This window comes from Anarrhichthys ocellatus, unplaced genomic scaffold (genome assembly GCF_004355925.1).
Source record: "Anarrhichthys ocellatus isolate YVR2014 unplaced genomic scaffold, GSC_Weel_1.0 scaffold7, whole genome shotgun sequence".
NCBI lineage: Eukaryota > Metazoa > Chordata > Actinopteri > Perciformes > Anarhichadidae > Anarrhichthys > Anarrhichthys ocellatus.
Window position 1 is genome coordinate 9,465,335 of NW_022280037.1, and position 25,891 is coordinate 9,491,225.

Here is a 25,891-nt window from a genome sequence, read left to right on the forward strand (position 1 = left end):
CTCTCTCTCTCTCTCTCTCTCTCTCTCTCTCTCTCTCTCTCTCTCTCTCTCTCTTTCTCTCAGACATACGGTCTTGTCTCTCTCTCTCTTTTTCCCCCTCCTAATTCTTCTTTCTCGTACTCAGTTGTGATGACGTGCGGCCTGTGGTGCTGAAAACAGATCGCTTGCTAATTCGTTCAAGCTTTATAGCCCTGTCGGCGCTCAACAGGTGCCTTTAACTTACCATAAGAGAGCCACACAGAAATAAAGGAAGGTGGCTTCCATTTGAATACAATGGCTTTTAGATGGAGGGCTGTGTTTGCATTGCTTGATCTGTGGGTTTTTCTGTTTGAAAACAGCTTGTCCTGTGATTCAGTTGTCAACATAGAATTTTTTGTCCACGATTGTCAATTTGGATCCTTGGCTGACGAAATTAGAACATACTGGGTTAACTAAATGGCAATTTCAAGTTTAGGTAAAACTCAAAAATCATAATCATGACATAAATACTGCTTCGTTTTGAAAATACAGGGTTTCATTTGAAAAAGATTGAATCCTCCAATATAGTAAACCACCATACAGCAAATCTATAAACTGAACATACAGTTTAATGAACAGAGGGACTAAAGCAAAAGCAGTTCTAGCCAGAACAATGGATGCCAAACAGGAAGAAGAAAAACTTGATGATGATGATGATGATGATGGGGTGGGTGAAACCAACCACAATAAGAAGTAGAACCAGAAGATTACATAACTGACCAATTTAGCAACTGAAGTTTGTCTTTTTACATACCACACATACAAACACACACATCACACACACACACACACACAACCCAGGTCTCAGAGGATTCCGTCACATGAAGGACAACACCACTGGGGCAGCTTGAGGTGCAGTGACTTGCACCTTGCTCAAGGGCAGTTCAGCTGTGACAGTGCACACAAATAGCATGACTGCCTTTTCGCCATAGCATTACATTGTTTTGTTTATTTTTTACATTGGCTGAATATTTTCACTTTTAGGTGTTATTTTTGGAAATTCAGTGTCTAGCAGTGTTTCGGAATTAACAGAAAATAACACATTTTTAAAACGATAGTTTTTTGTTTAGCAGTTGATGGCTTATTGGATAGCGATGATGAAGAGATGGCAGAAAGTGACGGAGAAAGATGAGACATAGGTCCCCAGCTGGATTTGAACCTGGGGGCGGTCTGTGTTTTAACCCCTAAACAGTCTTTTACCGTTTTAATACTTCCCAACACATGTACAAACAAAAAAGATTCATCAATATGATCTCATGATGTAATCTAACACTTTTAATAAAAGTGCCTCTTTTTATCATGTGGTCCACACTTTTCTTAAACTCCTAATAATTGCTCAGCGTCACTGTTCAAAATGTGGAGTATCTCACACAGTACCTTACAATCCACTCTTTATAGCTAGCCATTGTAACTTCTGCTAAATTGTTATTACAGAATAATGACAAATGCTCAAATTTAGCATGACGTTAGCACAAGTCGAGATGCTTTACAAAGTACACAATCTGACTTTTTGGTATACAGCATAAACGTCAGTTAACATCAGCCAACATAAGCCAACTGGTCATACCAGTAAGGCTGTAGTAGTATACTGAATGAAGCAAGGGTTCATTTTAAAGTGCACATATCATGAAAAACAATACTTTTCAGTGCTTATGCACATACAGTATATTTGGGTATCTCAAGTGCTTACTAACCCACAAACTGGGAAATATGACAACCCAGTCAGTTTCTACCTGCATCAGAAAATATGTAATTCAATTAGCCATTCATATTTGTCTCTTCCTACGTCAAACAAAGGCTCATTGGATTATACCCCCCCCCCCCCCTCCATCTGAATGAAAGCATGTAAACATGTTCTAGGAATCCAATATACAAGTATGAACATGACAATGAGCATATGTCCCTTTAAAAATAAATGTTTAACTTGTAAAAGAATAGAATTTTCGTTTTAAAAGTCATAGTCTCCCTTTTAAACCTGCAAAAACTGTTTTTTGGGCCACATGGGGGCAGCGGAGACAAGTTGTGAATACTTTTAAGGCAAACTTGTAAACAAACAAATGTATGTTTACACATCCAGCAGTTACAGAACAGAGCAACATTTGCATTTAGTTGGAATCATGCTTGTGTCTGCCTCATGAATTTTAAGCCAATATCCACTCTCCCTTAGCTCTGTTTTTGGTCTTTACTAGCTCCTGAGGGAAATATCTGACTCTTTAGCTGTTAATGCTCCACTAGGTTCACTCGCTAACTGTGCCTGTCTGCTGTTTGGTGCTGAGCAGCTGGTTTACAGAGGCTTTCTAGAGCGTTTTCACTGAAAACAGCTACCTGCTTCGGCCCCAAAAATAACACTATGAGAGCAGTGAAAGTGAATTAATCAGTAAATTTGTAGGCCGGACGGCTAAACAATAAGCTGAAACTCACTATAGAGCTTTGTTAAGGTGAGGGAAGATGCAGATTCAGGTGATACATTTTCTGTAGGTTTATTAGGGAGTAAAAATAAATGCCTCATTGAGAGATGGTAATGTTTATGTGCCTGTTTGGAAGAATCACGCATGAAAGGCAGATAAATACATAGCATAAATGCACAAACATGCATACATATGCCTTTAGATTTATGAATGGCTGACTGGCCCCCACCACTCTTTCTCCTTCAGATGCTGCTCAGCACTGACGTCAGTGAACCTGCCTGCGCATAAAGGCTAATATAATCAGGACCTCACACGCACACAGACTGCTTCCTTTTGTTTGTCTCTGTCAGCAACACACACACCTACACACACACACACACACACACACGCACACACACACACACGCACACACCTCTAGTTATTGGCTCAACGGGATCGGAAGAGACAGAAAATAGAAGGAGAGACAAACAACCGAGACAGACAGAAAGAGACCAGAGGGCCAGTGTGGGAGGTAGGCGACCTTGATCATTATTATTACAATGTAATCCAATCACTGTTATACATTTGTAACTCTGGTTTCTTCCCTACAGGTTTATCAGTTTTAGGCCTTTAGGCTTTTTTGCCTCAATCTTTTGTGACTTTGTTACAAGATTCACCAATCGTCGCGTTAATAAATTGATAGTCGGGGTCAGACAAATTGGAAAGCCATCCTATTTTCTGAGCAGCCGTGTCTAAGCCGGAAAAGAAAAAAAATCTCCCTTAATTAAGAGCAGATGGTTATCATGGATGGTAGGTTAATACCTGGACTTCGTTTGCTCTCTTGTCTTCTACTGTATTCGTGAAAGGTATAAAATCACTATAAAAACCATTCAGTTTCATTGACAAACACAGTCCATCATTATGCACAAAGTAGTTCCAGTGGTAAAACTGATTGAGAGAAAATTGCATTGATTTGCATTGCAAGATTGCATGTGTCTGAGGCTTTGTCCCAATCATCCCCCTAATAGGCCTCCTTCCCCTCATTTCAGTGTTACCCTCAGTTCAAAAAAGACAGCTACAAGAAGTTGTGGGAAACTAACCCGATATCTGCCTCTGCACCTCCTCCAGAAGTAGTACGGCACAAACCCTCCGGACATGTAGCATTAAGCACAATGCATTTTGTCAAGGCACCAGTAAACAGTGTGTGGATGTAAGTCTAACAGGAGGCAAACCTCTTGTAAAACAGGGCTAAGGAAATTAAAACACATAAATGGTCATCAATGTGACAGGAGAAGATAAAATTGCACTGGTATTATCCGTCCTTTTGGAGTTGATTGTGAAACTTGATCATTAGTTAAAAGCTCATAAAACCATTGCTACGTTTATGTTGCACTTTTATGTTTTTAAAACTAACGGACCCTCTTCAAGAATCACATTAGTGTCGGAAAAAGAGTGGACAGAAAACACACTTCTTGCAAACCAGCAGCTTGCACATGTAGTCAACAGTGATGAGGTTCTCCTTTTCCAAAAAAACAAGGTCTCTTACTAATAAATCCTCATAAAAAACATTTGGATCCACATTTAATGACTTAAAAGATGTTTTGTTTAGATTGCCATTTTGAGTTATTAAGATATAAAAGAGATTCTTACACCAGCACAATGTGCTATACTCACAAGGTATGGCTTCATTTAGCTACGTCACATTATTGAATATCAGACTTCAAAATAGATTTGCAATGATGGACTATGAAATAAAATGCTCAACAAATGTCCATTGGTACCTCACCATTTATTTTAACAAGAAAGAAAGCAAGCATAGGCTCTTGGTCCTCATGGTGGTGCACATTATGCTAACCTCAGATGTCAAAGTTGTTGGATTGAAAAAAAGCATAGGTGCACAAACACTGGAGGTCAGGGAATGTTTTTGCCATGATACAGTATAAAGTGCTCCAAGCCCAGCCTCTGAGAAGAGACAGAGAAAAGGCAAAAGAGACAGTCAGACAGTGAAGGGGAGGAAATACACTTGAGGATGTAGAGAGGTTAACAGGTGAAGGTGGAGTCGATGAAACAAAAAAAGGACCATCAATTGTCAGCAGACTTTTTGAACATAGTGAGCAGTGCACACAACAGGGGCTACACTAATTTGCTGGCAAGCGGTGTAAGCTGACAAACAAGTCTCTGCTCTGACTGGGAGGAACTCAGGAGACACCAGAGAGGAAGTGGCACCGTTAGAGGGAGCGACGGCAAAGAGATAGTTACTGTACGTGGCTCTAATGGTCAGTTTGTCCTGTGTTATGTTTACTGGACCAGAAATTGTAAGCAGTTCGCTCATCTCCTACAAACCGTCTTTTCATGCTGGGATGTCTCTCAGCAAAAGGAATAATCTTGATGAAATTGAAAGTTCTTTAACTGTCCTGCTTTGAGATAACTTTCACTGCAATGTGATTGTGTTCCTCTTATCATAACTTATACTATAGGCCAATCAATCATCTGATTTCATCCTTTTTTTTCTGTAATTGTTGTATTCTAATTACGTTGTTCCATGTGTTCTGTTACTCCCCAAGCCTCCTAATGTTATATGACTGATGCATTTTTCTCCAGTCTATATGAACCCAAGACAGATGGCTACAGATATCTCTATCATAAAAGACCATGCAAATGTATGCTTTTATGCAGTGATGCTATAAAAAATCCCTTTCAGATACTGCAGAAGGACAACACTGCCTGCAGAAAGGATGGGGACTAGCAAATCGGATCGATGGCAATATTTCCTTTCTCCATTTTCTCTAAATGTCCCCATATACTGTATGTCATGTATGGAGCTCCTTGTCGAATACTTAGTCAGGAGGATGTTGATTAGCCAGTTTTAGGGCCAGGTTTTAAGCCAGCTCTTAGACTAAGTATCTGCAATTGAGGTTTATACTCGTGCATCAAGTTAGTTGGGGTTTAGTGTCTGAGTGTGAAATGAACCGATTGCTTTTTAGAGTTTAAGGTCACACAGACAGAGATATCATCGAAGTGGCTGGTTAGCCAGGGAGCCAGAGGGAGTGATACCGTTGTTTTTATTTATTTTGCAGTCTGGAGCCAGACCCACTGTGCTTCAAGCTTCAGGCTCCCACTGTGTTGCATTAGGGCAAGATAGATGGGGATGAGGCAGGCCAAAATTGTGAGTGAACCGGGCTGTCTGACGGGTCAGCCATGCAGAGCAATTTGTCTGTATCCCGGCACCAGTAGCAACACTTTCCACTCGGACAGACGGTTGTAATATTTCTTCTTTCTGTTTTGCCATTTCTCATCACGATGCTACAAATATAGAGTAAACATCAACATGTTTGAGCTTGATGGTCAAAATCTCAAGTGAATCAGAGTCATTAGCAAGCCAGAATATGAGCCAGATATATAGAGAGTAAACTGCTCAGACAGCCAACTGAGTGAAGCAGAGGGACATTGTGTTGATATTTGTCTAGTACCAGTTCCAATAGTGTCGATCAACACATTACACTAAATGGTTGGGGATGATAGTACGCTGGATAGTAGCAGTGCTCAGTCATTCATTTGTAGACTTTCTTGGACCAATTTCTTTCTGTTTTTCCTTCATCTACTGGCACATTGAGTGTAGTTGCTGTTTTGACATATTCCATGTTCCAAGGTCAATGAGCAGTCTGCTGGGATTTACTCAGTTTTGTCTTGTGTTCTTGTGTTAATTGATGGGGACATATCATGCTCTCATTTTTAGTTTCATACTTGTATGTTTGGGTTTCTACTAGAGCACGTTTCTATGCTTTACTGTTTAAAAAAAACTCAGTTTTTCTCATACTGGCTGTCTGAATATACCTGTATTTACCCTCTGTCAGAAACCCTCTGTTTAGCTTAGACATCATAAACAAAATACACAAAATACAAACATGTGCTTATCTGACTTACATACTAATGAGTATGAGCCATATCCCAATAATGGTGCCTTGCAAGGCCATTGCTTTACAATTTCCTGGTTTTAATCTTTGACGGATGGCTGCATTTTTCTTGCATCTCATCATCAACAAAGTGGAGCTATACCTTTCTTGTGTTCCTCTACCTGTCTGAAAGAAGAGTGGCTTAGTGGCCATAGATGAACGTTAAATTAGTAAATGTGACTCAGGCAGACATGGCAGGATAGGACCTCCTGTGGCTCCTATGGATTATATCTTAACACATAAAACACGTGGTGTGTTTCACCTATTTTCTCTGATCACATTAACACATTTTGATGTCAACTTTTAAAATCTCCATATACAATAATGTTTACTACGAGAGATTAGCTACTGATTTTTGATATCCTTAAATGAATGACCTGCTCTTCATTTAATTCTTTCAATCAATGAGCCAACATGGGGTGGGCGTCATGTGATCAGGTTTTTGTCCTCTCATTTGCATATGGAGAGGTTACTCTTGCGTGGTTGTTGCTGCTTGGTTATGCCATGAAGATAGTTTGACATGAGTAAATGAAACGAAGAATCTTTCAGTAAATTACGGAGGCAGCTGGGCAGCCATCTCAGTGAAACTGATGGGAACATCACAGTTCTTATTTAAAATTCAGTCTCTGAACAGTGTAGACAGACAGGGATAGTTTTTTTTTGTGTGACTGATGAGTCAGGCAACGAAATCGACCTGGCACGTGGCAATTTCTCTTTTGTGTCAAATGAGGAATCAAATTCATTAGGCTTGTCAGATGGGGATACTGTGGCCAGTCAGCCATCCATTATCATGTTGTGGATATTAGACTGTAGACTGCATGAGCACTGCTGTGTAGCAGTCTATAGAGGCTGGCCTCTTAAATCTTAACACTGAGAGGCACTGAAGTAGAGCTGTGCACACTAACATGAATTATGCACAGTCACTTTTCCTTTTTCACACTGTCTACTAAGGCTGTCCTAGACCAAAGAAATTCTTTGTCGGCTAAAGACTCATACAATTGTGTCAACTGATCGATTAGTTGATCTGTGTTACTTTTTTCCACAAAGAATCGCACCCAAGTTTCTTGGAAAAAGCATAAAAAACAACTAATTGATGAAAGAAATCTTAATTGACGAAGATCAAAATGACCGATTAGTAGACTAATCAACTAAGAGCTTTCATCTTTCTCTGCCAGTTAGACAAACAAACAGCATGATCAACATGCTAATATGTCACAATATGACTCACTATAGGGTAAAATGCGGATGTTAGGTCAAATATTAAATAAGTTTAGCGTGTTAGCATTTGCTAATTAGCACAAAACTCAAAGACTTAGAAAAAGAGAATAAAAAATCAAGTGAATTAGTAAGAAAATGTCCCTGACTCGGGCATTCTGCTGAACAATGACGAGTCGGCTCCTTCCTGTTCTGTCTTTGGGCCAAGGGGCCGCTTGCCAGATTTGGTTTTTATAGATGTTGGGGCAACGCAAGCCTGTTGCCAGGTTTGTTTTGAGTGAATCAGAAGAGCTCTCAGCCTTATTAAGCCGATGCAGCACTTACAGTAAAAGCAATGAGAGCTCAATCAGGTTATTCATCCATTAATTCAGACGCAGGCAGGGGCGGACATAGAGACGGGCTTAGTCATGGCTGATTAGACCCAAGGATGGATGTTCTGACAGCTCTCTTATCTGGAGAGGAAACACTAAAACGAAGATGCTAGAGGGGGTGGTGATGATTATGATGACAGGGATTCAACTATTGATCTGTAAACGGCAGCACCATGGCAGAGCAGATAATGGGGGTTTGTTTAGTAATATATCGAAGAAAGGCCTTGTTTGGAATTCTATTTCTATGTTTGTCTGTTGAGACAGGGCCTCTGTAAACACAACAGCAGCTCACATGCTGGGAGATGACATTTTCCAAATCTTTCTCTACTCGGAGCTTCTTATTTTGCTGTGTTCTTCTCCCTTCATGCTGTTTTGTTCACATATACGCTTATATTTCCAATGGTTCTTCCTCTTGTAATGAAATGGCAAGAGCAATATGAGTAACTCCTTCACTAGATGTTTAAATATAAAATGTATTGCCCTCGCCCACACTATATTAAATAATTCAGTAGCTAACGGTGCCACTGGCACTTTAGTGTGTGCTCCATATAAAAGCTCAAAAGAACAGCGCTGTGCTCCATGCAGATGTTGCCATTGAATAAGTCACACCTGCCACTGCACTTACACTTAGTGTAATATTATGACTTTCTGGCACTAGAATGGGTTTGTGAGAGAGAGAAAAAAACTTGAAATTAAATCAAACAATCAGAGTGCAGTGATATGGCATTCAGAGCTGGTCCGACACCATTTATTCCCTTCATGGACGATATCAATTGTTCTTGTTGTTTTGTTTCAGTAGTTGGTATACAAGGCTCCAGACTAACCTTTTTCACCACCATCCCGAACAATAATTCTATAAATCTTAAAATGCCCTCATACAAACCTTTATCCCAGAGGACTGTTAGTAAAACGTAGTCAGTTTTCCGGCACAGTGAGAAGGAACACCTGCTGCCACAGTGCTTTGTGCAGCTCCGTTTTGTTGATCTACGACTGTTCAAATGACTCGCACTCAACACAGAGCAGGTGGTGGTCACTGTCAATGAAACTAGCCGGAGAATATTATAATGTCACAGATGTGTTGAAAAACAAGCTGCTTGCATGATTTGATTTGTGATATGGAATGATGAAAGATCTCTGTGCGTATAGTACTCAATACATATCTCATAAACAACAATCTCATAAACAGACCGTTTTGTCCCCAAGTCTTGCCGTTTTGCCACTTATTTTAAGAGAGTTTGCAGAGTGTGATTGGATACGTGCATAGGTATCAGTTTCTCCAATTAAAGCTGTTGAGGTTTGCTGGCCTTTCCACACACAAAGGCACACACGCACACACACACACACACATATATGGGCACGGGTGGTCTATAAGGACTTTTTCCCCATACCAGTTCAATCCCTGGTATATGGAGACCCACCTTTTTCTTTGTCGTAGACAGAGATAAGAACTATTAGTGTTAGAAGTATACTTGATTCAATGGATAAAATGGGCCACTATTTTTGAGTTGTTAAAAAATAACTGTCAGTTAAATTAACAGCTCCTCTTGACGAAGGTCATTGTCTGCTCGAACAAAAAAAACGACACTCCATCTTATGGGAGCACAGTGCTTTTTATTTTAAATAAATCTGTAAAGACTATAGCGGGACATTGTGTCTTCAAGTCCGCTGATTTGTGAATTTGATTTCATAACAGCACAGTCAGGACACCTGTGAGTTGGTTTTGTGATGGGTTAATAACTCCTGCCACACCTCACACTCACCATCACACACATAAAATCACCTTTTGAGCTTTTTCTACCTCTGCACAAGCTCCCACTCCCACTAAGTGCAGAGACAACAGCGGCCCAGGGCCTACTCTGGTTAAACAGCTGCGTAATTGCAGCCATCATTTGAGTGGCTCATATTATAGCTGAGAGGCAATGTGAGTGTGTGTTTGTTCAGTAACTTGCGCTTGTCGTTCAAAGTGGATGAATGGTGAGAGTTCACTGCTGTGAGAGAGAGAGAACAGGAGAGAGGTGGACTGCGACGTAATTGATGACTAGCTCTCTTTCAACAGCAGTTACTTTTATGACATCAGAGACACTGTTGAAAAGTATAATAAAGCCTCTGCAGTTTGAATATGTTCTATTGTTAAAACATAATACATAATTGTTGTAATTGTGCAAAAAATTGTTTCACTGATTGCCTAGATTCCTATTCAGCTCCATGTTTCTATCCAACAGTGTGCTGCGTACTTATTTTGACACACAAAGCATTTCCAAGTTGTTGAATCACTGTAATGATATGAACTGAGGAGATATATTCTATGGTTGAAGAAACTATTTAGTGGCTTTTTGCATTTTACACAGTAGGAAAGTTTTTAGTTTTTAGTTTTTCTTATTTCTAACAATTTTGGTTTCAATTTTATTTGTGTATTGGACAAAATTGCCAGGATAACTGTTTAATTTCCAACCTGTACTCAACGAGGTTACAGAGTATTATGTGTAAAATCTTGTAATGAGTACAGGTAACCTGAAAGACCTCAAAGATATATTTTAATACAGTATTTCAGTACTACTTACTCTACATGTGCACCAGTATTGGATGTGATAATTGATCGAATTGTAATGCTACATAGTCTACAATACACAGTCCTGTAGAATTCAATAAAAAACAAACTTTACACAGTTATGTGAAGGTTCAGTAGACCTGCAAGTACATATGATTACAGATATTGCTCCCTCTCCCCGTTACAAACAAAAGAAAGACTTTGTCTCTATTGTCATCACGAATGAGTTTGGCTACTATAGCAACAGGGCTACAGGGAGAGGACTGATAATTAGCTGCTTCCTCACTCAGGTACGCTACATTTGTGGACGAAGGTGTAATGCATCTTGTCTTGTCATGTATGAGAATAAGCATTGTGTTGGATGATAATGTAAGGCAATGTGCTGTGAAATGCTGCAAAAATAAATCATCCCACCTTTGTTTTTCAGATAACTCTCTCTCTCTCACTATGCGGGGAACAACTAAGGTGGCATTCCACTAAACCAGGACAAACGAGAGAGGTTGCAGAAAACGGAGGCACAGGCTGCGAGAGAAAAACCCGATCTTCTTCTGAATCTATATTCGGATAAAGAAAATCTCTTCTTCCACAGTGCTGTACATAATTGTTTTCACAAGAAAACAGTAAAAGTACAAAAGGAAAAGTATCAAAGCAAGAACTTCCCACTCTTCCTTGTGAAATTCTTTCCTTTGACTCTGACCCTTGACCTTTTAGCGCTTAGTATGACCAGTCTGGCAGGGAAGCTAGACCCCCGGAGGGTACAATGGCGCTCGACGTGGAACACCTTTACTTCCCGTGTCCTGAGGACCAAACCTGTGGAGTCCATGTTGGATTCGGCCGTGACGGGCACCAGCTCACATGGGACCAGACTGGCGCGGGTCTTATCTACAGTGGACCTGGTGTCGCTGGGCGTGGGCAGCTGCGTCGGAACAGGGATGTATGTGGTCTCGGGGCTGGTCGCCAAGGAGATGGCCGGCCCGGGGGTCATTGTGTCCTTCATTATCGCCGCTGTGGCCTCCATACTGTCAGGTGAGACAAGCAAATGCACACATGAATTTATTTTTTCTGCTGTTAAACACTCTCTTACTGTCTCACGCACACACACACATGCACACACAAGGCTGATTATAACATAGTATAGGCCACAGTATGAAGGTTACTGTCATACTTATCCCCATCACACTGATACAGTATTATTTATATGAACAGCCTTTTAATATCTATGCATTTAGATCAAGGGCAAAGACATTATACGGGCGAAGCTGTAATATAAAAGGCACTCGGGGGATATTTGAGTACAACCTTAATGCTCCTATCAATACTTCAACTCAGCCTTTCACGCATGATACTGCAGTCAAATCAGTGTTATGAATGTGTGTCTGTTTCTGTTATCCTCCTCTGTCCCACAGGAGTGTGTTATGCAGAGTTCGGCGTGCGGGTGCCTAAGACTACGGGTTCGGCCTACACGTACAGCTACGTGACCGTGGGCGAGTGCGTGGCGTTTTTCATCGGCTGGAACTTGATTCTGGAGTATCTGATCGGCACTGCGGCGGGGGCGTCGGCTCTCAGCAGCATGGCTGACTCGCTGGCCAATCACAGCATCAGCAACTTTATGATTTCACACATTGGAACGCTCAACGGCCTGGGTGAGTGGGGAAGGACGTGTGGCTGACAGCTGGAGTTTTACTTCAAGAATTATTACGATTTGCTTCTGATTTTGAAACCGAGTTATTGTGAGTTTTAGTTTGAGGATTTGGATCAATATGAGATGTAGGTAATGTCTCAGATTTGCACTGCTGCTGTCACTGATACAGTAGAGATGGTTTAACTCATGCTGTTTCATAATGCTGGGGGAAAATACTCTAAATACCTGGGAAATAGCTGAAATATAATATATCAACAGTATTTTATAGCAAATAGAAGGCGTTTCTATTAACAAGGGAGAATATGATCCCACCACATCTTTTATTTTGATTGCAGTAAAATAGTATTTGGAGCCTTTTTACTCCTTTTTATTTACAGCTTATCATCTATCAGATAAAGTCCACTGTCAAGCAAAGATTGCTTTAAAACCTATAAACAGACATTCACCCAAGAGTGACAGCATCTCTTTTACTCCCCCACCCTTCACAAGAGGGTCAGAGATGGGTCTTGTTCAAATACTTATTTGTGTAGTGGCTTTATCCTGAGTTATCCTGGATTGAAAGACAGCTACGTATGTCAATCTGTTGACCCTAAAGAAATTGATTTAATAAACTCTTATCAGTCCGTATTCTTGCAGTAATGTGTGTAATATACTGTACTTGTCCTCAGTGTCATAAGTTGCCTTCTCAACATGTAACGGAAGCAAATTGTCATCTGTATCACTGGTGAGATTTTGTGAGACAGAGTCTCAATGCACGACTGTATTTGAATGACAGTTATTATTTTAATTGCTGATTTTATGAAAATGAAAGTAACATCATCCGGGAAATGATCAGTATCAGACTTTTTGTTTTCCTTGGAGCATCGAAACGATGTTTCACTGCTTATCCTGGAAATCATCTCATTATGGAAAGTAAGAGCGGACGTAGCATCTTGGATTTCTAAATGATTCATGAAACACAGTTTTCCAGATCATAAGCCGAACCATGAGGGGGATGCCTGATAATGTGGTGTAACACTATATCTGATTTGTGTGCCAGCTGTGTCTGGGTGACACCGCCCTGAAAGTCTCTTCCTGTTGGACACTGTCAAAGCGGTGTTAGTGGTCACATGATGAGCAGCGTGGCCAGCTGTTTCATGCCATAATGGAAAATTAATGTTTTCCTTTTCCTGCTGGAGATAAACGTCTGTTTCTCCACACCACAAGGAAAGTGTGGAATTTAGCTCAAAATATGTCACGTTAGTTTATGTGTGACCACCTGTGTGTATTTATAAAGACCGAGTTCCTGTGCACAGTTGAGTTGTGCAGAATAGTTATTAATATTTTGTAACGGTGCATTCAATGCAATTCTTTAATGTGGTTGACAGTTTACTGTACCTTTTTGTTGATGTTGCAAATATAAGTATATTCAATTTTGGCAAGGCTAAGACCAATTAAAGAAATTGTTTGAAAGTCCCTTTTGATGTTTCAAGAAAACACAAAATTTTGGCAAAGATGACCTGACGGCTAACTTTTATATACCAAACTTTGCAATGATCCATGTGTCCACGATAGATTGTTCAATCTTATCCTCACTGCAGACTCTTATCCATACACTGTGCTTAGTGACTGTACACTGGAAAAATGGCCACAAAAAAACCAAAACAAAGAATACAAGGTGTTTCTGTGTGTGATAAGTAGCAAAACCTGCCAATGGAACAAGCGAAAATCCTGTTGAACATTTTGAAATAAGATGTAACATTCAGGCCTTTCAGGATAAACAGAGATCTCGAAATTAGCTCAAAAGAAGGATTTTCTTGACAACAAAATATATTCAAGATAGATACAAACAAAGGTCTTATGTCTCACTGAAATTTTAGGTGATTGTGTCTTCTATTTATAATTCTTTGTTATACAAGTAATTAGACAAATATCCTTGGTAAGATTTAGCGTTTTTTGAGTGGCTTTTGAAGTAGTCTATAGTGGTCTACTTACTTGAAACTTGAACGTTCATTCTTGATTTTGCGAAACATATCAACACGTGGTCTAATTTAGTTGTTGTTTGCAAAGCTTTCATTTCGCTGCCTTCCTCAACGGTTGCAATTTGCTCACTCAAACTCCAAGTAGCTAACTAGCCAACTAACTGAGCAGCTGCATTTGCTGAGAAAGGAAAGGCAACAAACTGTGTTGGAAAAAGCCTTTGTAACAAGTTTTTGGAAGCAAATTTGGATCGCCCACCACCACCACTACGGTGCTTGGATTTCACAGGTACAATGTGTACAACTATAATATCTGTGTGCTAATCCTAACCCCCTCCTGTAGGTAAAGGGGAGCAGTCGTACCCAGACCTGCTGGCGCTGCTGATAGCGCTGCTGGTGACAGTGATCGTTGCTTTGGGAGTGAAGAACTCCGTGGGCTTCAACAACGTGCTGAACGTCATCAACCTCATTGTGTGGGTGTTCATGATGATCGCTGGGCTGTTCTTCGTCAACGGAGAGAACTGGGACGAGGGGAGATTCCTGCCTTTTGGCTGGTCAGGGGTACGCACGCGCGTGCGCGCACACACACACATACTGAGTGAGAGTAAGGGAGGTTTTGATTACGACCCCATCTGCTACATCTTTGTGTGAATCATTTCTCGTGCTTCTGCTCTGTTCCAGGTGATGCAGGGTGCAGCCACCTGTTTCTATGCCTTCATTGGATTTGACATCATTGCTACAACAGGAGAGGAGGCCAAGAGTCCCAACACCTCCATCCCCTACGCCATCACTGCCTCACTCATCACCTGCCTCACTGCCTATGTCTCTGTGAGTTTTACCTTGAAGACCGCAGACATATTACACAAATATGTACACAAACATGAATAATTATTGCTTCATTCGTCTCCCTTTGTTAGCATTCCACAGCATGAGACTGCAAAGCTCTCAAAGTATCACCGCAGCTGCTAAACACAGTTTTCATGACTGATTTGAATGTTTTTGGCATGCACAGTGTGGTAATGAGGTAAAATAATGACTTGTCTCACTCCAGACTCCAATTTTAGAAAATACAATTTTTATGACACTGATGAATATGATTACATCGATTGTGGGAAGACAGCAGGCTACAGTCACAGTTTGTAATTCATACACCCACATTTAATCACTGAATTGAGAACTAAACAGAATTTGAGTACATGTTTTGGTCCTTTTGTGGCATAACCATTCAATTTTGATCTGCATCTACTTGTATGTTCATCATTCTTCATCTTCATGCATTATCTTTAGCGCTGCCTTCGAGTTCTTATCAACATACTTGTGAATACAGACTGAAAGTGTTATCCCAAATTTGGAGATGTGTCTGACACAAGGATGGAAAGTTCAAACATCAAGATGCTTCCCCCTGCACTCTAACTGTGTGGGTGTGTTCCACACAACTAATCTTTACATATTCAGCTCGCACAGCCGACCAGATTTCTGACTTTAACACCTTTGTGCTGGATGGTTGTTGCTATGGGTACAGTGTAACAGGAGGGAGAGTTTTTTCGACATCGCCTGGGGCCAAAGCTTGCACCAACTTCAAGACTCAACTACTTGTCTTTGAATACCTCGTCTTTCTCTTTCTCTTTCTCTCCCAGTCCCATCTATTTCTCCAAGTAACCCTTCTCTTGTGCTACAAAATCTATTTTCTCAGCCATCTTCCATCTTCCTTCGAACTCTCACTCTTTCGGCATCTTGGAATAACTATTTTACTCCCATCAGGATTCTGTAGCTGCTGCAGTTTAAGATCCAGGATTACTTAAATCATTAAGCACATTACATGTCACATAATGTATCTGATAGAGAGACTGTAACTTCAACCGAAATCAACAAAATGAGACCTTCATTCGGTGCTTCCTCTGAACGTTTTTCCATGTTGAATTACCTCACATCTATGCTCCTAAGTGGGTGTTGGTACAAACTATTCTGTCAAGAGGGCAGTGAGGTTGGTGCTTTTGGGGAAACATGAATGTGCAAGCTGAAAATTAGCTGACAGCGAGCTAAAATAGGCCCCTCAGACAAATATGTTAAATCAGGATTTGTTTTAGGATTCCCTCGAGATTAGTACAGTCCCCTTTCACTGCTTCACACACTGTCGAGTGTTGACCAGGCTTTGTCCAGATTGGACAAAGGGTTAAAGGGCACCAGGCTACTACAGCAGGAGGAAAATGATCTATATATCTTCCTCTCTGTGATGGTAAGCCTTTTTTTTCATCCCTCTCTTTTTCTGCAATCTGTTCAAGCAAATCCCTCACTTTTGCAGCACAGTATCCGTGACAGATGGCCCTGCATGATTTCACACGTCAGACGCAAGGAGCAAAACTGCGCGCATGCACACACAGAGGGAGAGAAGCATTGCTAATGAACACTTTGCATGTGATGCGGTGTGATGAACGCGCTAGCTGAGTAAAGCTATGCTGTAAGCATGTAGCTCAGAGGTTCATCAAACGGTCTAACTACAAGGCCCATTTAGTGGCTTTTCTGGAGCTTTTGATCATATCATATGATCTTCATCAGCTGGATGGAGTTGGTCAAGTTTTGCACACTTGTCCTTTTAAAAGCTGGAAAAGGGTCCATTTAGTAGCTTTTCTGGAGCTTTCAATCATATCACATAATGTTCATCAGCTTTCTTTGATGTTTTTTTATGTTTTTTAAAAGAAAAAAGAAATAATTCTTTGGAAAACAAGTGAGTAATGACCTGTATTGGAGTCTGCCACAGTGTTTTTATATCCTACCACTGTAGGTGCCAAATTCTACACATAGTATCTTGATATGAAGCTACATACATATTTCTATACCTTTGGCAAAGAGCAAAATTGTTGACTAGCTCCTCTCTCCAGAAATGTAGCAATATTTCAGGCTGAACACCAGGTTACCTTTTTATATATTTTGATATTGCAACAAATAACTCTTTATTAATTAACAAACTCTGTGTATCCAACCCTCTTCCTTCTAGGTTTCTGTGATCCTCACTCTGATGGTGCCGTACAATGAGATTGACGCAGACGCCCCGCTCATGGAGATGTTTGCCGTGCATGGCTGTATGTTTGCAAAGTATATCGTGGCGGTGGGCTCCATAGCCGGACTCACTGTATCCCTCCTGGGGTCCCTGTTCCCCATGCCCAGGATCATCTATGCCATGGCGGGGGACGGACTGCTGTTTAAGTCAGTCCACAGTTATTTAGTGCTCATTATTTTTCATGTCAATCTAAATGAGGTGTGCAACTGAGTCTCAATCAACTAATTTGTGTGTTTGTGTGTGTGTGTGCGTGTGTGTGTGTGTGTGTGTGTGTGTGTGTGTGTGTGTGTTTAGGTTCCTGGCCAATGTGTCTTCCTACACAGAGACCCCTGCTCTTGCCTGTGTGGTGTCGGGCTTTCTGGCTGCCCTGCTGTCCCTCCTGGTGAGCCTCAGAGACCTCATAGAGATGATGTCCATAGGAACCCTGCTGGCCTACACCCTGGTGAGTTAATAATGAGGATGGACACAGCTATATAGACCATATGGGTACATACAGGGTGCATCTGAGTTATTATATTTAGCTCAATGTATTGAAGAGATTTATTCTGAGACACGTACAAATAAGCCACTGGTACTGATGCGTGAATGAAATGCTGAAAACGCAATGCTCAGTGACGTCAGTAGATTTAAAGAAAAAACAAATGAACCAAATTTTGTCCAATTTTCAGAAGAATTGGATACTAAGAAAAGCACTTTCTTATGACAATGGGGTATTTCCGCTCTTAAAAGAAAAACAAATTCTAACCCCTCCTGGTCTGCAGGTAAGCCTGTGTGTACTCCTGCTGCGTTACCAACCTGAGGGCGACATCCACGGCTTTGTGAACTTCCTCTCCGAGGAGCAGAACAACAAGAGAAAGGAGGGCGTTCTGGCTGAGTGCGAGAAGGATGCCTGTTCACCAACCAGCGAAGCAGATGAGTATGGAGGTCCGGCTACTAATACCTGTGGAGCCAAAAACTTGCCGTCACTGGGCGACAACGAGATGCTGATAGGCAAACCAGATAAAACCATCTACACTGCCAGCCACCCAAACTATGGCACAGTGGATATGACCAGTGGCATTGAAGCAGAGGATTCAGAGGGCGGGGTGTCCCGGCGGTTGAAGAAGCTCATTGGACCACACTACTACACCTTGAGGATCCGATTGGGCCTCCCGGGAAAGATGGACAGGCCAACTCCAGCCACGGGGAAAACCGTTACTGTGTGTGTGCTCCTCCTCTTCGTTTCCATCTTTGCTTTCTGCTCCTTCATCATTTTTGGTGAGGCACACATGGACGCATTTCAGAAAGGTAATTACTGTATAATGTCACTGTAAATTAATTGTTTGCTTTATTCCTTGTTTCCTCAGGATCGAGCAGTATTGGGGAGGGTCGCTGGTGGGCTTTGCTGCTATTAATCTTCTTCATCATCTTCCTTGCCTTGCTCGTCATCATCATCCTCCAGCAGCCAGAGAATCCTAAGCGGCTGCCCTACATGGCACCCTGTGTGCCCTTTGTACCTGTTTCAGCCATGCTGGTCAACATCTACCTCATGCTTAAACTGTCTGCCATCACATGGATTCGATTCTCAATCTGGTGCAGCGTGGGTAAGCCACCACCTCACTGAATGACCGTTTGTCTTGCATTTAGGTTCATAACTGTCATCCCAGACCGAAGGGAACATTTTTAGTGACACACTTTATTGACTTTAATGACAGATTTTTCATCGGCTCCGTGAGTCAGTCAAATCTAACGTGTGTCTCACTTACTTGCCGTTTGTTTTTTTTATTTAAAAAAAACCAGGAAGACTCATTTTTACTTTATTTTTTGCCTCAGTTGTATCTGTTTGTACATCTGTATTTATCTGTGTGTGTGTAAATGCTCTGAGCATGCAGTTTATATTACCATTTTGTCAATTCTTTATCGTTTTTACTGCTTACATAAAGACAGAATCAGTGTCCGGCAGGGCTGTTTTTGTTCGTACACAAACACTGGTGGGCATCTGGACATTTTGTCTTTATTTTGTGAGTAGGATTGCAGTATTCTTCTGACTCACTCAGAGTGGGATCAATTGTTTTTAAGATGATAGAGAGTTTATTCTTTCTAAGTGCTTTTAAATTTGTTTTTGAGCTCTTGAAATAGTACCGTAAGCTGTGGTTATGTGTGTGGTTATGCTGATATTTGTCTGTGTCCCTTCAGGTGTGCTCATCTATTTTGGCTACGGCATGTGGAATAGTAAGCTGGAGATCAAGGCAAGAGAGAACGAGGTGCACGCCTCCACCTACCAGCGCTATGATCATGGCGTGGACGAAGGCTTCTGCGGCTTTGACGACGATTTCTACCCGCCCACCACTGAGCCCTGGAGTGCGCCGGAGGGGGGATCGGGGCCCACACCGCCCCCTAAGGCGAAACCCGAAAGTGAGGGGGCGCCATCGAAAAGTGGAGGCAGGACCATTGCGAATCACGGCCTCGCGGAGGAGGATCCGATGGATCTCTGAAGGGACTGACTCTGTGTTACCCTGAATGTACTGCCTTGTCTGCTGCCTGGGGAATGGGAGGGGAACAGTAGTGTGCGCGCATGAGTGATTGTGTGTGAGTGTGTGTGTGTGTGCATGCCTGCATGTGTGTGTGTGTGTGTACTTGTCTGTTCGTCTAACCCTTGGGCTAGATAGTTTCTTGGCAGTGGAGCAGCTTTTCATTCACCTTACTCGACTAAGCTCGGCCCCCTAGCTCACACGGCAAACGAGGACGTCAAGGTCAAGTGTCTTGTCACAGTCACTTCTTATTCACTTACTGGAGTCCACATTCCACACAAACAAAGGCCAGATAGAAAGTGCGGACATAGCAGGAGATAAAATTGAAGTGGTTCACTGCACTGTGAACCATGAAACATTGTTTGTTGAGCGGTCCATTAACTGTTTATCTAAGAATTTACGGGATGTATGAGAGGAGAAGGTGATGAGCAAGGGAGAGATGAATCAGCAGCTCTCATCCTGTTTCAACGCAGACAGACAGGAAAGTTAGATGACAGCATGCCAAACCCAAGCTATTTCCTATCTACAGGTCTGACTCTCTCTGCTCATTTTCTTTTCAGCAGATAGGAAAACAGATACTCGTGCTCTTAAAAAAACACAAAAACATCTTCATAATCAAAAATTGCTTCCAGTCTGTCTTTAAACATTAACCCTGACCCCGAACATCTAGCCCAAGGGATTGAGGACTGGATTGGGAAAAGGGTGTTGATGTTTTCTGTCACAAATAGTTCTTGGACTTTGCTTGCAATAGTGCCTTCATCTAATGTATGTGTATGTGAGTTTCTGATTATGTCTGTTTTCTACTTTAATTTTGCCTGTGTGTGTGTGAGAGAGAGAATGTATATGCAATCAAACTCCACCTTTTACATGGATACTCATGTCTGTGTGTGTAGATATAAAGTGTGTTCTTCAGGTTGTTTTAATGTGTATGTGTAGGTATTTGTTTAGTTTTTGCCCCAGCATGAAGCTCAAAATCGATCCGCCCACAACAAAGCAGCTCATGGAGCAATGCAACACATGCTTGTCAGCTTAGCGGCGCACCTAAAAAGAGGAGAGAGAACAGGTTGAATCCTAATCGACAACCTGCATGGTTTATTGTGATGAATGTCATATTTTCTGTGTCCTTGTCTCCCCGTTGATGCAGTTCTTGCTGTTCACCAGGGCGGGGAAGGAATTCATATTCAGTTCATTCAATTCGGGAAATGGATTTTCTGCATAGTTTCCTTCTTTTCTCCTGGAGATGAAAACAAAACAAGGGATTGTACAAAAAGTATTATTGTAGAGGAATGGGGGTAAGAATAGCGGAAGGATTTATTTCTTTTATTTTTTGCTGAAGAAACGGTAGTTTGACCTTTTTGGGAATGCGGGCCAGGATCATTTAATATTTTATCTTTTCGTTTTATTTAAACTAGTTACTTATTAAGTATCATACTGTTACGTTAATTTAAGATATTGGGGGAGGGTATTTCCGTTTTTGTGTAAGTCAAGGGGAAGGGAAGCGTTAATAATACTGTGGATGGCTGTGAATTTCAACCTCCCTCTTCACACCAATAACTTTAGTACAGTCCCGAACTGAGAACAACTGTATTGTAAATAAGTTGGACTTTTACTCATACATTGAGTGAACTGAAATACAATCCCTCCTGGTCCGTCTCTCTCCTTTTCTCCCCTCTTTTTCTTTTAACTCCTATCTTTCTTTCTTCTCCACATTTTGTTTTGTATCCCCTACTTCCACTGCTCCTTTGCTCTTCCAGCCCAACACTTCCTTCATCTATTTCCCACCTCACCACCCTCTTGATATTCATCTGTCCCTGTCAGCAGGGGAGTCGCCACTCTTAAGTCAAGTGATAGAGCCGGGATTGGTTTTCAGTCAGGATTTGAAACGACAATCTGTTCGTGGCCTGACGATACATTAGCTCCCGTTTCACCTCAGGGTGTAATGCTATCTCCCTTCTGATTTGTCACCGGAGCATTTAGTCCTCTCTCTGTGGTTCTGCTCCAACCAGAGCCCAATCTAGTCTGAGTGAACCTCCCTGTTGCCCCTACCTCTTTATGTAGCTAGTGTTGAAGCCCCACTCTTTACATGTTATCTCCACTGTTGCTGCACCCCGAAGAAATATTGTGAAAATCAATCAATCTGTAGAGCTCAGTGTGTAGGACATGTGAGCTAATGCTGCCAGGGTTTGAGGTTTGATTCTATACTAAGAATGTAAGCACTCATGTCACTGTAAGAGATTTTGGCACACACCAAATAGCACACTGTTATGTTATGTTTAGGGTGGGGGCACTTCTCCAATAGCTGCTGCTGTATGCCCTGATTGTCCTTACCTCTACCCTTTCCTCTTGCCCCTCTGTTGCTGCATCTGTCCCTTCCAGGGAAGCCTTATTTGTCTAATGCACTAAATCTAAGGATGCCACGCTAAACCCCCACCCTACCTCTGAATCCTCCCACATATTTCCAAACACCTTCATGTAGTGATAACCCTTTGTTGTCGTCCAGTGAAATGATTGTGATGTCGTCCCGAAACACAGCCCGCTATTCTGACAATTTGCGCTCATATTGGACGATTCTGCAGCTTGCTGATGCAGGAAGTCGGGTGCGCCCTTTCTGTGGTGTAGTGGAACATAAGGGTGTTGACGTTGTGGAGGTGGACGGGTGTGGCCCGTCCTTCTCGTCAGAGACCAACCATGGCTGTAGCTAACTTTGAGGTCATGTCCACAAGTGACTTTTCTGGAAACCTGGGTAGTGTAGTAACGAATAGTGTTGTTCATGGTGTATGTTTTACAAGCTGATTCCAGTATTTTTAAACTCAATACATTTCAATTGGAAAACCCTTTGTATGTAAATATTCAATTCAGTATTTCATGCAAAGACCATGTAGCAAAATAAACATGTATGGACTATATCACAGGGGAAAAAAGTACAGGTTTTCTTATTGGTATTCAGCCCTGAAACCAACAATTGTGTTGCCTTTCTTTTAACTGTAACCATGCTCTTTCCTATTTGTTTTAAGGGATTCCTATGTGAATGTAGAATATGTTTGGCACAAAGAAACACCAAGTTCAGCACAGCGGGGTGGGAAGAAGTGATAATAACCAACAACCTAAGATGATTTTAACCCCATATAGTTGCTTTGTATGGCCACCGTAGGAATAGATATTTAAAAAATTGTTGCCATCGAATGTAATCGGAGGTTTCGCAGAATTGTCCAATATCAGCGTTCTGTCTGGTGAAAGGGTTGTGGAAAAACAAAAACATCACATCCTAAAACATTTGCACTTTAAAATCTCACACACATCCAAACATGTATTCCATTGCATTACCACACAGCCAAAATACCCCTCCCCACCCAGATCACCTCCCGACTCAGCCAAAAGAATCCAGCAGTTTTGCATTCAAAGCTCAGCCAAAACAAGATTGCGAATTCAGGCGTTGCCACTCTGACACTGGACTGTACAGTCAACTTACTATATTATCTGCTCTGTGCGTGTATGCATACAAGTGCGTGAATGCATGTGCAGTATGTGTGTGTGTGTGTGTGTGTGTGTGTGTGTGTGTGCGTGTGGTCCATGCCTGCGCCTCAATGTGAGCGTCTGGTGAATGTGTTGCATGCCCTCATGCACGAGGCCCAGACTGTAAATGTTGTACTTGCATGTGGTGATTGATCGCTACGAGACATAATAGAACACTAAACTAAACCAAACGCAGGCTTAGTTCTTACACCTGGAAACGTTGGCCTCTGTGCTCTGAGAGGATTTAACGGGTGTATTACAACCGGATCAGCTTTAAAAACGTCATTGTTCAGGATCCTTATACTGAATTGAACCGAAAGCTATTGCATTCACTGCATACTCCTATCATTTATATTCAGATTCAAACCCAAACCGTTTGAACTCTATATTATGTTAGGGTCTCTGAGCTAAAAGAAGATTATTTGCTGGATCCTCTCCTGTATTTCTAAACTCATACAGTAATCTCCCCACCCAGGTGGGAACCAGGGCTCCGTTTGAGAAAGGAGTAGAACATGTAGCAAACACCCAGGATGACTCCTCTCTCGTCCTCCACTTACAGTATGCCTACTTCCTGTATATCCCTTCTCTCAACCACGACCTCTGCAAGCCAAAGTCTACAATGTTTGTTTACTTTTCACACACAGTGAACACTTAACAACAGAGCTAACCATTTTTCTTGGGAGTCTGCTAATAAGATACTAATGTCAGTTCATCCCAAGGAGAGTCTCACAGTGGCTTTAGTCAATGATCATTTTTAAAAAATCCTAGTTGCTAAGTATTTCATTGAAAGTATTAGTCTAGACGTCATTGACTACAGCAGATCAGTTTGTCCAGCAATGAAAAAGTACAACATTGAAGAAGAAAAGTATTTTTCTACAGCTGTCTCCCAACCACGGGTCCTCCTGTGCACAAAAGAGCTGGGTAAAGTTATCAGCCTTCTCTTTCTGTGTTTTTGTTTAGTCACAAGGAGGCCTGGGAGAAACTGCTAAAAATATATTTTTAACAACTGTAGTCTCTAGAATGATAACGCTCATTTATAAACCTTAATCCTTTCCTTTTGAAGGATTTCAAAATGGTTGCGCTAGACGTCAATAGGACCGTAGAAGGTTTAGGAGTAGGAGTACGACAGAAAACATGCAGAAACTATTTTAATACAATTCTATAAAGGGTGAACTACTATAAAAGGTGAACTACAAGCATAATCAAATATTGCCACTATCGCTTTTAAAGTCAGTTACTATCTGTTTATTTTGTCTCGGACAAAGCGTGTTGTTCCTGTGCTCTGTGTTCGCTGTGGCCAAGTGTCCAGTCAGTGTGTGTCTGACTTGTTGAAATTGGCTTTTCTCGCAAACAGCTAGATATTCCTTTTCTCTTCTGTATATTTTGGCACAAAGCTGTATAATGTAGTTGTTTTTTATGTTGATTTTGTAATGGTTTCTTCCATATGTGTGGTTATTTTGCTCCTGAGTGCACTGTTTTTTGCTGAGTTGTTGATATTGCTTCCATGCAACAATGAAAGCTATTTATTGCAAATACTAAAAAGAGGCTTGCTCATTTTTGTAAGTGTCCTTCTCTGTCTACTATAATGAATACCTTACAGTAGGTTAATTATACAATTATACACACTGTGCTACTATGCCTGGCTGTAAGGGTTGATGTACGATGTATTACATATTTAACCACATAAGTGAAATGGTTTCATGTCCATTTTGAGCTGATGACTTAAACACTGAGACCCATTCACACCAGTTATTAAAATAAACAAAATTTCAATGGACTTTTTAATGCAAATGCCACAGACATACTAAAGAGCCGAAACAGTCCAAAACAGCAGAAGCTAACCGTAGCACATTAGTTGTGTTGTATCCAGGCACCAACCTCCCGGTCTGAAAAGTGAAGCCAATACGGAAGTGCCTTAAACTTGCATTCTTTCTAATGAATTTTACTGCGCATGTGTTGTACCCCAAAGATATGATGCGGTATGAAGCCTTGACATCTCTTCTTTCACCCTCCTTGGTGGTCACTATGCCACTAAGCTTCTAATAGCTAAAATGTTCAGATTAAAGGTTCCCTGTGGAGTTTTTGACCACTATTAATGCTATAGAACAATGTTTTTATGTGTGGGACCCTGATTTGTTGGTTCTCGTGCATGTGATGAATTCTACAGTAGATTACATTACATTACATTACAGTCATTTAGCAGACGCTTTTATCCAAAGCGACTTACACTAAGTGTATTCAACATAGGTATTCAAGAGAACTACAGTCACCAGAAGTCATACGTGCATCTCCTTGTTTACACAAGCATCTAAGAGCATAAACCAGAGCAAAAGTACGGTAGATTGTTAAACATCACTTTGACATATGTTTAGCACAGTTTCAATGCTGTCAACTGAAAGTTCAAGTTATGGTGTCTCTCGCGCAGAACCAGAGAACTGGTTTCTATTGCGTCTTCACAATGCAGCGATGAGCTACAGTCAAACTAAGTGAGTTCGTCCAGCAGCAGTGTAGCTTCAATAAACCAGGTCACAACTCAGCCGCAAGCGCGTTGTGTTTTGATCAGGGGGCTCGACTGTAACTCACCGTATTGCTCTAACATTATTGCTGAGATTTGTCCTATGCAGAAGCGCATGCAGGAAAGGAAATGGGTCACCGGTGTTTCTGGTTGTTGCTGAATGGTATTCTGGGAAATTAATCGGAAATTTCAACCGAAGTAGA

General features: G+C 41.4%; 1 protein-coding gene across 4 annotated transcripts in view; it reads left to right on the plus strand.

Moving 5' to 3' along the window:
• Nucleotides 1-24,715, plus strand: part of slc7a14a (solute carrier family 7 member 14a) — a 26,070-nt gene extending 1,355 nt beyond the window's left edge. For 3 of the 4 annotated variants that reach the window (XM_031847505.1, XM_031847503.1, XM_031847506.1), the window contains 9 exons: nucleotides 10,920-11,518; nucleotides 11,899-12,135; nucleotides 14,436-14,653; nucleotides 14,774-14,920; nucleotides 17,088-17,296; nucleotides 17,445-17,592; nucleotides 17,912-18,407; nucleotides 18,497-18,733; nucleotides 19,326-24,715. In XM_031847505.1, the coding sequence (XP_031703365.1) occupies nucleotides 11,212-11,518; nucleotides 11,899-12,135; nucleotides 14,436-14,653; nucleotides 14,774-14,920; nucleotides 17,088-17,296; nucleotides 17,445-17,592; nucleotides 17,912-18,407; nucleotides 18,497-18,733; nucleotides 19,326-19,624 (2,298 nt within the window). In that variant the 5' untranslated portion in view covers nucleotides 10,920-11,211 and the 3' untranslated portion in view covers nucleotides 19,625-24,715. Of the gene's footprint in view, nucleotides 1-39; nucleotides 2,938-10,919; nucleotides 11,519-11,898; nucleotides 12,136-14,435; nucleotides 14,654-14,773; nucleotides 14,921-17,087; nucleotides 17,297-17,444; nucleotides 17,593-17,911; nucleotides 18,408-18,496; nucleotides 18,734-19,325 lie in introns of those variants that run through there. The other variant, XM_031847504.1, reaches the window with a different exon arrangement.
• Nucleotides 24,716-25,891: the final 1,176 nt, after the last annotated feature.